Source organism: Pteronotus mesoamericanus, unplaced genomic scaffold (assembly GCF_021234165.1).
Source record: "Pteronotus mesoamericanus isolate MK-2021 breed Mesoamerican mustached bat unplaced genomic scaffold, CSHL_Meso_final contig_221, whole genome shotgun sequence".
In the NCBI taxonomy this organism is placed as follows: domain Eukaryota; kingdom Metazoa; phylum Chordata; class Mammalia; order Chiroptera; family Mormoopidae; genus Pteronotus; species Pteronotus mesoamericanus.
Window position 1 is genome coordinate 19,633,483 of NW_026555092.1, and position 13,039 is coordinate 19,646,521.

At 37.8% G+C, this 13,039-nt stretch overlaps 2 protein-coding genes across 2 annotated transcripts in view; one reads left to right on the forward strand and one right to left on the reverse strand.

Annotated features, from left to right (window-relative positions):
- Positions 1 to 386: 386 nt before the first annotated feature.
- TMEM69 (transmembrane protein 69) lies at positions 387 to 4,923 on the forward strand. The gene is made up of 3 exons (XM_054571635.1): positions 387 to 461; positions 2,008 to 2,146; positions 3,294 to 4,923. Exons 2-3 carry the CDS (start codon positions 2,105 to 2,107, stop codon positions 3,996 to 3,998), a joined length of 747 nt encoding a protein of 248 aa, XP_054427610.1. The 5' UTR covers positions 387 to 461; positions 2,008 to 2,104; the 3' UTR covers positions 3,999 to 4,923.
- A 1,487-nt stretch (positions 4,924 to 6,410) lies between these two features.
- Positions 6,411 to 13,039, reverse strand: part of IPP (intracisternal A particle-promoted polypeptide) — a 41,024-nt gene continuing 34,395 nt past the window's right edge. Inside the window, exon 9 of the mRNA XM_054572147.1 lies at positions 6,411 to 8,350. Within this exon, the coding sequence (XP_054428122.1) occupies positions 8,126 to 8,350 (225 nt within the window). The 3' untranslated portion in view covers positions 6,411 to 8,125. The remainder of the gene's footprint in view (positions 8,351 to 13,039) is intronic.

The following is a 13,039-nucleotide window of genomic DNA, read 5'->3' on the forward strand; positions in this document are numbered from 1 at the left end:
CCCTACTGCGCAGTTGTGCCCCGTCGATCCTAGAAACCCTGTTATGTAAACTAAAAGATGAATTGCAGAGGTGAGAAGCAAATTGGCCAAGTCACACTTGGCCTAGACTCCAAGTCTCTCCTACCTTCTTCCACTATCACTCTGAGACTTTCAGGAATTACACTTCAGCTTCCCTAACTGGCTGGGAAACCTAGAATAGAGAGAGGCCAGGATCGTTCAGCTATCCTACAGACTTCAAAAAGCGGCTTTCACTAGAATTAATAACCCAAGGCGGAAACAAAGTCCAGCATGGGAACCACTTAGCGCTAGTCAAGTCCTCACCCGGAATCATTCCCCCCGCCCCCGCGCCGATCGTCAGGAAGTTGGGGACTAGCTAATCCCTACTTGCCGGAAGTTCCTTTTCAAGAATACCTGGCTGTTCCTGCAGCTCAGTTTTCCATCTTCCCGCGCGGCACTGGCAAGTGAGTAGCAGGGCTGCTTCCAGAGGTGCAAGTTGGACAGGGGTCACTAAGGGTTGGCAGTAAACTAGAGCTGCGGGCATTGTCGGGAAAAGTTTGCCGTGGATCATTGTGTCCAGACTCCACATCCTTTTCTGAGGCTTGCAGTTTGCAATTTTTTTTGGGGGGGGGGGCAGTATAAATACTGAGCGTTTTCGCCTGAATTGAGCGGATTAACCCTTGGATCCGTCCTTAATTTCCTCACCAGTTGGCCCTCCCCGGGCTTTAGGCTACACTTACTCGCTTTTAAGCCATCAGTTAGAAAGCACATATCACAATGCATAGGGAGTTCCAAAGATGGAGGGAGCGCTGAGAGTTTAAGTGGGGTGGTCTAGAGACCCGTACACGGGTGATACTGAGCAAAGGTATCCGTGGGCCCCGCAGGTAAATGTGTGTCTCGGAGTCAGGAGGTGTATGTAGTAGATATTAAGATGTACTCAGAAGCCCAGGATAACTTAACTTCCTACTTGCTTCCTATGTATAGAATGAAGACATCGACTTGTATACAGGAGTTCTCAGATCTGTGATCAAGAAATTAGTGCATTAAAATTGTTAATGAAGTGACAACTGTGGCTTTTGGATTTTTTTAGACACCTCATTCTCCTGGTTAAGAATGGGACTCGCATAAGACATTGGGATTTATATTCTCACTTACTAGTTGCTTATATTATACAGGGTTCTTAACCATTCCCTCTGGTGTAAGGAGAACATAAAAGCTCATTTTTTTTAGTGCTTTCTTTGTGTCAGGGACAGTTCTCAGCTCCTTAGGTGTATTAACTGATTTAGTTTTTACAATGACCCTGTGTAGTTACTATAATCCTTATTTTTGAAGGTGAGTGAACTGCACCACAGCAAGATTAAATAACTTGTCCAAAGTCATATAGCTAATAAGTGGTTGAGCCAGACTGTTTGATTCCAAAGTCTGTGCTTTAGCTTAATAGGTTATACAGTCTTACAGCACCAAGTTCATGAGGTTATTGTATTAAATGATTTGATGCATATAAAACATATAGCTACACTGTCTGGTTGAAAATACTGTCTAGTATTTTTATATCACTATTTTGGGCTGTAAACTTCTAAGTGCCAAAATAGATAACTAAGGAGGGGAAAAAAAAAGAGAACAGAGATACAATGACCTTCAGTTTTAAAGATGATAAAATTGGCCCTTTAAGGAAGCAGTTTATCTAAGTTCACACAGCTGGGAAATGATGGCGGTGCATGCCCCTAACTGAGGACCTAGTCCACAACCCAGGCATGTGCCCTGACTGGGAATCGAACTGGCAACTTTTCGGTTTGCAGGCCTACACTCAACCCACTTAGCTGCCCTAGCCAGGGCTATGCATTACCCTTTTCAGAGAAGGGAAAGGATCTATTAACATGTTACTGAATTTCTGAAAACATTAATTAATGATGTTCTCAAAGGAAACTGTGTTATATGGAAGAAATTCTCGAGTTACTTTTTGAAAATTATAAATGAAGAAAATTAAGTGACATTTTATTTTGTACACAGCAACATGCTTCTGATTCAGCCCGTCCATTTAGCTGTAAAAATACATTAATCAGTACTACCTGGCATCCTCCTGAGCAAGACTTCATTAGGGCCCAGTATGCTTCACTTCATCCAGAAGTTTTTTCAAGCATCTTCAAAGGTTGGTTTATTCGGCAAATATTTGAGCACTACTTGCCAGACATGGTTTGGCTGGGTAATAGCAGTGAAAAAGGACAAAAAGTCCTATCCTCATATATTTGGGGGTGGGGGTGGGGGTAAAACACAAAAAAGTAAAGTATTTAATATGTAAGTGCTGTAGAGAACTATAAAGCAGAGGAAGGAAATACATATAGTCAACAACAGACTTATGATTACACCTTACATAAATAGGGTGGCCAAAAGTTAGGGAATGAGCCATGCAAATAGCTCAGGGAAGAACATTCTAGACAAAAGGAAAAAGTAGGCCCCAAGATGGAATCATTCCTAGCATTTTGAGGTATTACCAAGATTCTTAAATAACTGTTTCACTTTTCCTTTCATCTAACACTTTTTGACTTACTGTTGATCTATTAGTTGAAGTTTGGAATTGGCTCACTAAAGCATAGAATCAGCAGGCAAGGATATTTGGCCATATAGCATGAAAGGCACTAGGGATTTTTTTTTTTTTAAGGCAAAAAATATGGCCTTGGCTCTCACGTCTACTCAGACAAATAAACACAATTTTAGTTCACTGTGAGAATTATAGTGGAAGTGCACATAGGGTACTTATTAATAGGAGCATTAAACCAGATGGGAGAAAGCTTTAAGCTGAATTTGGAAAGACAAGTTCCCAAATAGTAAAGTAGAAGCCAGAATTCTAGGCAGAGACATGTAGAAAGGCATGGAGCTATGGAAAGTATGAAGTGTCCATAAATTGGAAGGTAGATTGCTTTTCCCTACATAGAATAGAATTCCCAGTGGTTAGTATAACTGCTTTTGCAATTTATAAATAGAAGAGGCAGTTTAGAATGCCAAAAAGTGAACATCCAGTCTTTACCTGTTCTTGGAGATATATTTCTCATGGGATAAAATAAGCGGTAAGCCAAAACATTGCTGGTTTCTATTCAGTAGTTTCTTTTGGATTTTGTATAGTTGTTAATAGCCTTAGCCAGCAATAACATCACTCTGTAGTCCAACCTTTCTGTAAAGTTCAGTGTGCTAACTGAAGGTAGATAATTTGTTTTTAAATTGTTCTATGTTGGAATTAACTAAGACATTTGGTGATTTTTTAAAAGTGTTTTTGTCTTTTGGTTCTATTTTCTCTGTAGATGCTGAAGTACCCGTTCAGAGTCGGTCTAGGAGCTAGCAGGAGAACACAAACACTTTCTCTCAAGACATGTCTCCAGCAGAACTTTTCACCTGTGTTTCTAAGGCCTTGGCCCTTCTCATCCTTTCTAGTGTGTATGAGCAAGACACAATATTACCATACTTCTCCATGCACCTTTAAGAAGCAGCCAGTACTTCCAGCCAGGCCACCAAAAACTATCATGTACCTGCCTGACAGCCCAAAGCCAGCAATCTATGTATCTTTGGCGGGACTAATCCCCTTCTTTGCACCACCATTGATCATGGTGATGGCAGAGACTTATATCCCTGCATTAGCTTTTACTCAGATGGCTTATGGAGCCAGTTTCCTATCTTTCTTGGGAGGGATCAGATGGGGTTTTGCTCTTCCTGAAGGTAGTCCAGCCAAATCAGACTTCCTCAATTTAGCTAGTAGTACAGCTCCTGTTGTGTTTTCATGGCTTGCCTTCCTTATTTCTGAAAGGCTCAGTGAAGCTATAGTCACAGTAATAATAGGTTTAGGGATAGCATTACATACTGAACTTTTTCTCTTGCCACATTATCCCAATTGGTTCAAAGCCCTAAGGATAGTAGGCACTTTAGTTGCCTTTTTATCATTTGTAATCACTTTACTACTTAAAGATATTTATCCAGAGAAAGGACCCAAGAGACCTGGTCAAGTAGAGTAAGTATAAAACTACCCTGTAGATGACGTTAGCATGTTAGTTACAAACCTTGTAAGGTTTTGCATCTCCTTTTTCTTCTACTACTGTTTAATTCTGTTTCCCACCAATGATAATTTAGTCACATTTTTTTCGTTTCTAGAAATCTTTATTTCATAGGAATTATATGATCAACAGCTTGAAAATCCCTAACAAGTCCTTTTCATGTCATATTAGGTTACAGTTCTCATTCAGTGTTATGAATTATATAAGATTCATACATTTCAATGTTTTAATTTGAAAAATGTAAAATAAAAAAAGATGAAAAATCCCTTTTGCTAGAGACTGTGATCACTGAAGAAAAACACATATTCTCCCATTTCGGGAGAATAACTTCAGTCCATGAATGTCTGAAAGTAATAAGCTGTTCCAGGGCAGAGTTTTCATTTAAGTTGCCCCTGGTAATTGCATTTGCAAGTTCATTTTACCTGGTATAACTTAGTTATATGAGCTGAAAGGATCTTTGGCTCTAAAGTCATTTGGGAGTATTATCACAAGGGGAAGTAACTTTTGAAGAGAAACTGGACACATATTTTAGTTTTTATCAGGATATTTGGCAGAGTATAGATGCAACTTATCAACAAAAAGAACACCACTGAGTCAAAATTATTTAAAAGAATAAAGCCACTAATGCATAAAGTTAGGAAAAGTCAAGCTGGAGCCATCCTGATATTCTAATGAAAGGGGCTAACTGGCTTTACATGTTTTGTTTTTCTACTTTATTTTTTTAAATTGTTTATTCTATTACAGTTATCCCAATCTTTTTCCCTTTGGCACCCCCTCCATCCAGCCTACCCATCTCTTCCACAGTCAGTCCCCTTTCCATTGTCCATGTCCATGAGTCATTCAGACATGTTCTTTGACTAATCCCTTCCCATTCCTTCCACCATTCGCCCTTCCTTCCACCATTCCCCCTTCTTCCCACTCCTCCTAAAGCTATCAGTCTGTTCCACATATCCATGTCTCTGGTTCTATTTTTCTTTATTTTGTTCATTAGATTCCAGTTATAAGTGAGGTTATATGGTATTTGTCTTTTGCCAAATGGCTTATTTCACTTAGCATAACAGTCTTCAGTTCCATCTGTGCTGTTGCAAAAGGTAGGAATTCTTTCTTTTTGCTGCATTGTATTCCATTGTGTAAATGTACCACAGTTTCTTAATCCATTCATCTATTGATGGGCACTTGGGCTGTTTCCAACATGTAGCTATTGCAGTGGAATTGCTGGGTCATAGGCAGTTCCATTTTTAACTTTTTGAGGAAATCCCACACTGTTTTCCACAGTGGCGGCACCAGTCTGCACTCCCACCAACAATGCACTAGGGTTCCCTTTTCTCTACATCCTCACCAGCACTTGTGGTCTGTTGATATACTAATGTTGGCCATTCTGACAGGTGTGAGGTAATAGCACATTGTGGTTTTAATTTGCTTCTTCTCTCTGATGGCTAGTAATGTTGCCTATAGTTTTACATGTTATCTCAAAGAAAGCTTTTTGAAAACAGCTAAAGCATTACCTTAGAATTTTAACTTGAAAACCTTGTTTCCTGAGATTCTTAGTAGCATAAAAAAGGAAAAACGTTTTATATAATGTAAGAAAAAGAATAGTATAAGACTATAAATAAGGAAATTATATTACCTGGTATGTTATCTTTGCTTAAGTATTCAAATATTTCATACATGAATTATTTACATATGATTTCCACTCTAGTGATTCTTGCTATGGAAAGATGAGAGTTTGGACTGGTAACCTCTTTACTTTCTTACATATTTGTTATGGGTTAAAGTGTGTGTTGAAGTACTAATCCCCAATATTGAAGAATATGACCTTATCTGGAGATAAGTCTTTACAGAATACGGTTAAAATGAGGTCTTAAGGGTAGGCTATAACATATTACTGGTATTCTTATAACAAGGGAAAATTTAGAGACAAACATGCATACAGGGAGAATGCCATGAGCACATGAAGATGGCTATGTGAAGGAGAGAAGCCAGGAACAGATCCCTGTCTCAGCCCTCAGAAGGAACTAACTGTACCAGCACTGTAAGTTCAGACTGCCAGCCTCTGAAGCTAAGACAATAAATTCTTTTGTTTATATTTCTATGGTACTTTATTCCAGCAACCCTAAGCAAAAATGTGTGTGTGTGTGTGTGCGTGCACGTGTGTGTATAAAAACACCATAGAGCTAGAACTTCTTCAGATCACTGAGAAGTTTACCAGTTAAAGACCATGGCTGATACGACCACATGATCCTTATTAATGTAGAGAACAGTTTACTACAGCCTGATAATGAAGAAAACCCTCATTCTTCAGAAGATGTTTCTACTGAAGGGAAAGCAAAATCTCAGATGGAAAAGCAACAATCAAAATACTTTATTAGTACATTGTTTTTAAAGCAATTTGTCATCACCTAGGAATCAGCATATATACAATTATCTTCTTCTGGGATTATCTGGACCGATAAAGCCCAAACACTGATTGTCTTGACATTACATTTCTGCCACAGCAGCACATAATGCCTCTCTTCATGCTGCCATTTTAGGATGCCAGCTAATAATGAGAATTAAATTATAGGAGCATTTTGTAAATGTCTTTTGAATCAGAATGCAGATTCTCTGTAACTAGGAACATTAAAGGCATATAAGCTTAAATAGTCTATCAATTATCTTGACACTTCATTCCTTGACATTTTACAGATCCCAACCAGTTATCTTGACTCTTAAGACTTTCAGAACTTTCTGTCTGCATTACATAAGCTTTTCCTAATACAAGCTTATGGTTAAGTTATGAAGAAAAGTATCTTTGTGGGGCAATCTAAATATGTTTGATACGAAAGCTGAGTCTTCGATGCTTACCAAGAGCTTTCTATCTAAATAAGCTGTTGATGCTTCTAACAATATTCTCAAGGACTTTATTAAAGAAAAGGGGGAATCAGGAATATACTAATCAAATCCTGGAATCAGCTAAGTAAATCTAAATGTATGCAATCTTTAACACAAATGGCTCCAACTGACTAGTAGAAATAACTTAAAAGTGATGATCATGCACATGAATTTTCTGCTCAGAACTAGATAGAACAGTTTTTTTAAATGCTTCTTATGGGGGGGAAATGAGAAGTTTTGAGATGCAGTTTTGGATCAGAAGACTTTCATCTTATGAATCAGTGTCTAAGAATTTTCACAGGCATCTACAGTTCCATCTTCTCCAAGCCAGGCAGTAGCTTTGTAGTAAGCTCATACTTAAGCTTGTCCAAGTGTAAGTAAGCTTCACAAAGCTTGATGATCTAATAAAATTCCATCTTCCCAAAGCCAAAAAGATATTTTTGGTGACTACTTAGAAAACGGGGAAGAAATTTATTAGGTGCATACCCTCTACTGGCTCTATCACCCTGTTGCAATAAAGGACTATCACTAAGAACCTCCACTTAATTGCCCACTTGCATCCTCAGCATCAAGACAAAAAACTAAGTGAGCAAAAGCTTTTTTTATGCTGTTATCAACAGGTCAAAACATATATAAATAAATATCTATATAGTTAGAGATTTCCCACATGTACCTCTCAATATATCTGTTATCAATAAAAAATTTAGGACTAGTGAAACTCGTAGCATCAAACAAAAGCAGGAAATAGTTTACTGGCTTTTTGCTGTAGGTTAAACTATGGTCATGGAAAATTGTGCTCTGGATTGAATCATGAATGTATAAACATCTTTAAACTGTTTCACTGTTACTCTTACATCACATTAGAGTCATGTTACAGCTTGAATTGCACTGGAGAAGTCACTAAAGGGGCTATTTGCCAAGAAGTTTCTAGCAAATCATTTTTACAAACAGGACTCTATTCCTAACTGGACAATTCAAGGGCATAAATAGCATTTCTATTAGTAAGCTTGGAAAATTTTTGTGAACTTTTTATTAATTTAGGATATATTCCATATCCCTTCTCACTCAAATTCTTAGAAAAATCCTTTAGTAATTTATCAAATACATGAAAAACTCAACAGAATCAAAAGGTCCTATGACCAAATATGTGTGTGATTTGCAAAACTTCAGATCTTATATTTTCAAAATGTTTCTTGTGTTCTCTTACAGTTTATATTTCATAGTACAGCAACACCTCCTTCACAACGACTGGTGATCATGTTACCAATTTCTGTCCAGGTATCTGAATGAGGGTTATAAACTTCAACTGAGTCCAAAGTACCTGGGGCCAAGAAATCATGGCTGGAAGATCGACCTCCAGAAACGTACAGAAGCCCATTGACTGCCACAACACACATGCCTGCTCTAGGCACTTTCATTGAGGCAACTTCAACCCATTTTTCCTGGTGAAGAGAAAAACTCAGTTAGCAATGTCATAAAAGGATAATAGAGAAAATTGCTGAGAAATCAGATACTATGGTTCTTTTTATATGTTTAAATTTCAAACTCACAATCCAGTCACATCAGTAGAACATTTTAAAATGAACTTAAAATGAAGTTGATGTAGACAAAGTATTAGGTTGGTTAAAAAGTCCATATGGTTGTTTCCGTAAAATAAAAGACACATTTTTTCACTTTCACCAGTTACTTTATTGATTTGGATATTCTGAGTATGTCGGCTATCTCCAGCATGGTATAATGTTGATTGTTCTCAATGAATGTCTCAATTTGACTGCTATAAACTTCAACCTGACTGGTGCTTCATCCAGTGAGAAATCTCCAGCACAAAACTTTGCAAAGCACTTCTGCATGTTCGAACAGTCACAGCACCTTCTCCATACACTGAACAAATCATTTTTTGCATTTCAACTGTGTTTTTATCTTTCTTGAAATAATGAAGTATAATATGCCAAAAATGTTGAATATTTTCTTCCATCTTCAATATTAAAATGGCTACACAAAAATTCACCAATTCCAATGTTTTTTATAAAAGACTTTATTTTTTTAGAGAGAGGAGGAGGGAGAAACAGAGAGGGAGAGAAACATCGATGTGCGAGAGATACATTGATCTCTCTGGACACATGTTCAGGGACCCACTGCACAACCCAGGCAGGTGCCTCAACCAGGAATTGAACTGGAGACCTTTTGGTTTCCAGGCCAAAAGCAGCAGTGGCACCCAATCCACAAACCAACCAGGGTGATGTTTTTTAAAATGTATGCTGATAGAACAACTGTCACAACATGATCTAACAAAATTGTTTCAGATACAGTTAAAAGACAATTAAGTGCTTCTAGAACAATCTTATAGAAAAAAACAATTTTTGGCCAACCCAATAGTTAATTTAGAGGAAAAACAAGTCTCTGATTATAAATTATAACCCATAAATAATCTAGAGATTGTATATAGGTAGGCTTTCTGAAAAACTAGTTCTATGAAGTACAAATAAAGAATGTATGTACCCTGCCCCCCCAAACTCACAAATCTCCTAGAAGAAAAGCGCTTATATACAGTATACAGAAGGCTTTTAAAAGTCTTCGAAATGCTAATGAGCCTTATAAGCCTTCAGGAGAATGATATAGCAAAAAACACTTGACAAATTTATTTGACCATGTAATCCTTTCTGCAAAGGATCTAGTGGAGTTAAGAGACTCCAAACATATTTTTAGAAAGGTAGTATAGATCAGGGGTCATAAACTATGCCCTATTTGTATAAACCTACAAACTAAGAATTATTTTTCCATATTAAAGAGTTATTTTAAAAAACAAAAATGAATATGCCAAAAAAGATTGTATATGGCCCTTGAACAAAAAGTTTGCTAACTCCTTGTACACAGTATTCTCTGAAGAAATTTCAATAAACTGCTATAGCCAAAATGAATTGTAAAGTTCTACTTCAGGGAATACCCAGAAAATAGGAAATCCAGCTAAGGTCCTGGGAAAAAATCAAAAGAGAAAATGTTAGGTAGGATAGATATTAAACCAACGCAGGGAGGAAGAAGGAGACATGTCTCACGCACTAACTCAGCCGTCCTGAGCCTGGTCCAATACGATTGCCAGGTGTTCCAAACATCCCAAGAAACACCATGATAGCACAGGAGGAGGGGAGCCCTTGAAATTCTGTATGTATTGTTTCCACTATCTGGGAGAAAGCCTTTGAAACTGTGTATTCATCCCAAGGTCAAGAAAGGGGAAGAGGAAGGGGCCCACAGTGCCCAAAGAAAAAGCCCATAAAACAACTTGGTTAACTGCCTGCCTCTAGCCATACTATCTGTTTTAAGATGGGGTCCCTAGGCTTACAAAAAGAGCCCATAAATAACTTTGGGTAACTGCCTCAACTTTGATTAACTGCTTCTGGTCATCTGTTTTACAACGGATGACAAAAGGTGGTATGGAGCAAGGTAAGAATCTGGGTTAACAACCCTGCACACATACCTATGTTTAGGTGGTCACTTCAGTCCCTGGGGAAAGCTGGCACCACCTTTACCCACCAATCAATATGTAACTCCCTCACCTCATCCCTCAAGAATGTAAGTCCTCAGGACAAAGGACCTGATGCTTTTTGTAGCCCAAGCCTATGCCTTTCATCCCTAACTTGGCTAGGCCCATCCTCTCCCATGAAAACTTACCACTATCCCTCATCACTTTGCTTGCATGTAAATAGACTTGCTGATCTGTAACTCTTTATTGTGTTGGCAAAAAGAACTGAGTTTTTCCTACAACAAAATGAGCAAGTAGCCAGGTAAAAAAAGGATCTGGAAATAAAGTACGTGGTGAACAAAGTTTATAAAATCATGAATAGTGAACAATTATTATTCCTCAATGCTAGAAGGTGAACTTTTTGAGGTCAGAGACTTAATGACCTTAACATCCCAGTATCCAGTAGAACTCCAGCATATTAGAGAGACTCAATGTGTGTTTGCTGGTCTGAATGTAAATGAAATGCTGGAATACTAAACCCAGCAACAATCCTTTGAAACTGAAGAACTGTATTAAGTTTGAAGGCTATTTGATTATAAATGAAAAAATATATTTTAAAAGACAGATATATTTACAAAATTCTATAGCTGATTAAGATAAATTAGGATGTTGGGGTTATGTTTTTCATTAGGGAGAACTAACCTTTGCTTCCCCACAAAAATGGCTCTTAATAATAAGGGAACAAAGCTTATCCTGTCATGTTCATCTTTCATTTCTGTCAGTGTAAGAGGAAGGCAGTTTGTGCCCTGGCCAAGTGGCTCAGCTGGAGCATCCTCATGATATTCCCAAATTGAGTATGGGTTCAATTTCTAGTTGAAGCACATGCAAGAGTCAACCAGGGAATGCATATAGTAAGTGGGGCAGCAGATCAATGTTTCTCTCTCTCTTCTTCTCTCTCTCTGAAATCAATAAATAAAAATTAAAAAAAGAAAAGAAGTATAATTTCCTTTCCATCCTGAGTCACCTCAAAATAAACTCTGTAAAACTAGAAACGTGTTTTACATTATTTTAAGGGTTTGGACTTATAATGTAGAACTTTAGTAGATTGTAAATAATAATAAAATTTCAGATTTATGCATGAAGACCAAGATAACTACTTACTGATAAACACTTTGGAACAAAAGTCTATTCATTTCCAGCCATATAGAAAAAAATAGCAACAGAAAGTTCACTTTTTAAATTACCAAATAAAATCATATAGAAAGGAATTTGAAATATCTTTAAAGTTTAAAACTTGTCAGAAGTGAGAATCAAAACCATGCTTTACAGTAAGACAAGGTTGCCCCTTATATCCAACACTGTACTAGCCAGATATTCTAGCCAGAGCAATTAGGAAAGAAAATGAAATAAAAGCCATCCAGATTGGAAAGGAAAAAGTAAAATGATCTCCACATTATGACATGATCTTTTATTTTTATTTTTATTTATTGATTATAGAGAGGGAGATGAAGTGAGAGGGAGAGGGGATAGGGAGGGAGGAAGGGAGAGAGAAACATCTATTTGTTGTTCCACTTATTTATGTATTCATTGGTTTATTCTTAAATGTACCCTGACTGGGGAATCAAACCTGCAACCTTGGAGAATTGGGACTATGCTATAACTAACTGAGCTACCTGGAAAGGGTGACATGATCTTACATATAGAAAATCCCAAGAAATTAACAAAAAACAAAGTATGAGTGCTGAAAGGTTAAAGGATATTAGATCAACAAACAAAATCAATTGAATTCCTCTACACAAGCAATGAAAGATTTAAACATAAAGTTAAGGAAACAATTCAATTCGCAATAGGACCAAAAGAAATAAAATACTCAGGAATAAATTTAACCAACAAAGTGCAAGAAACTGAAAACTACACTGAATTGTTGAAACAAATTGAAGACCTAAATAAATGGAAAGTCATCTATGTTCAAGATTAAAACAGCTAATATAGTTAATGGCAATACTCTCTAAATTCATCTCAAATTCAGTGTGATCCCTACCAAAAAACCAGCTGGTTTCTTGGTAGAAATTAACAAGATGGTTCTAAAATTCATATGAAATTCAAGAAACCCAAGCCAAATACATTATTTTTCTAAAGTACAGACTTCCAGCTGAGATGAAGGCATAGGTAGATACGCTTAGCTTTCTTGCATAACTGCATAAAAGGATAACAACTAATTTAAAAACAAAAACCAACCAGAACTGCCAGAAAATTGAACTGTATGGAACCAAGGAGTTAAAGAAGAAACATTCATCCAGACTGGTAGGAGGGGCACAGAGGATGTATGGCAAAGGGGGTGGCTGGCGGGCCAGGTGGCCCCACATTCATGTGCAGATAAACTGGGAAGAACTTGGGAGTGAGACAGACCACGCAACCCAGTGTTCCAGCACAGGGAACTAAACCTCAAAATCTCTGGCTGTATAAACCTGTGGGTGTTGCTGCGGTGGGCGGGGGTGGGGGGGGGAAACTGCTAGTCTCACAGGAGAGTCCATTGTAGAGGCCCATGGGGTCCTAGGACATATACAAGCCCACCCATCCCAGAATCAGCACTGGGGCAGCACCTGGAAGGGCGCAATTTGTCTGTGGGAAGTGGGGGAAGTGACTGAAAGCAGGGCAAGAGCTGAGCAAGTGG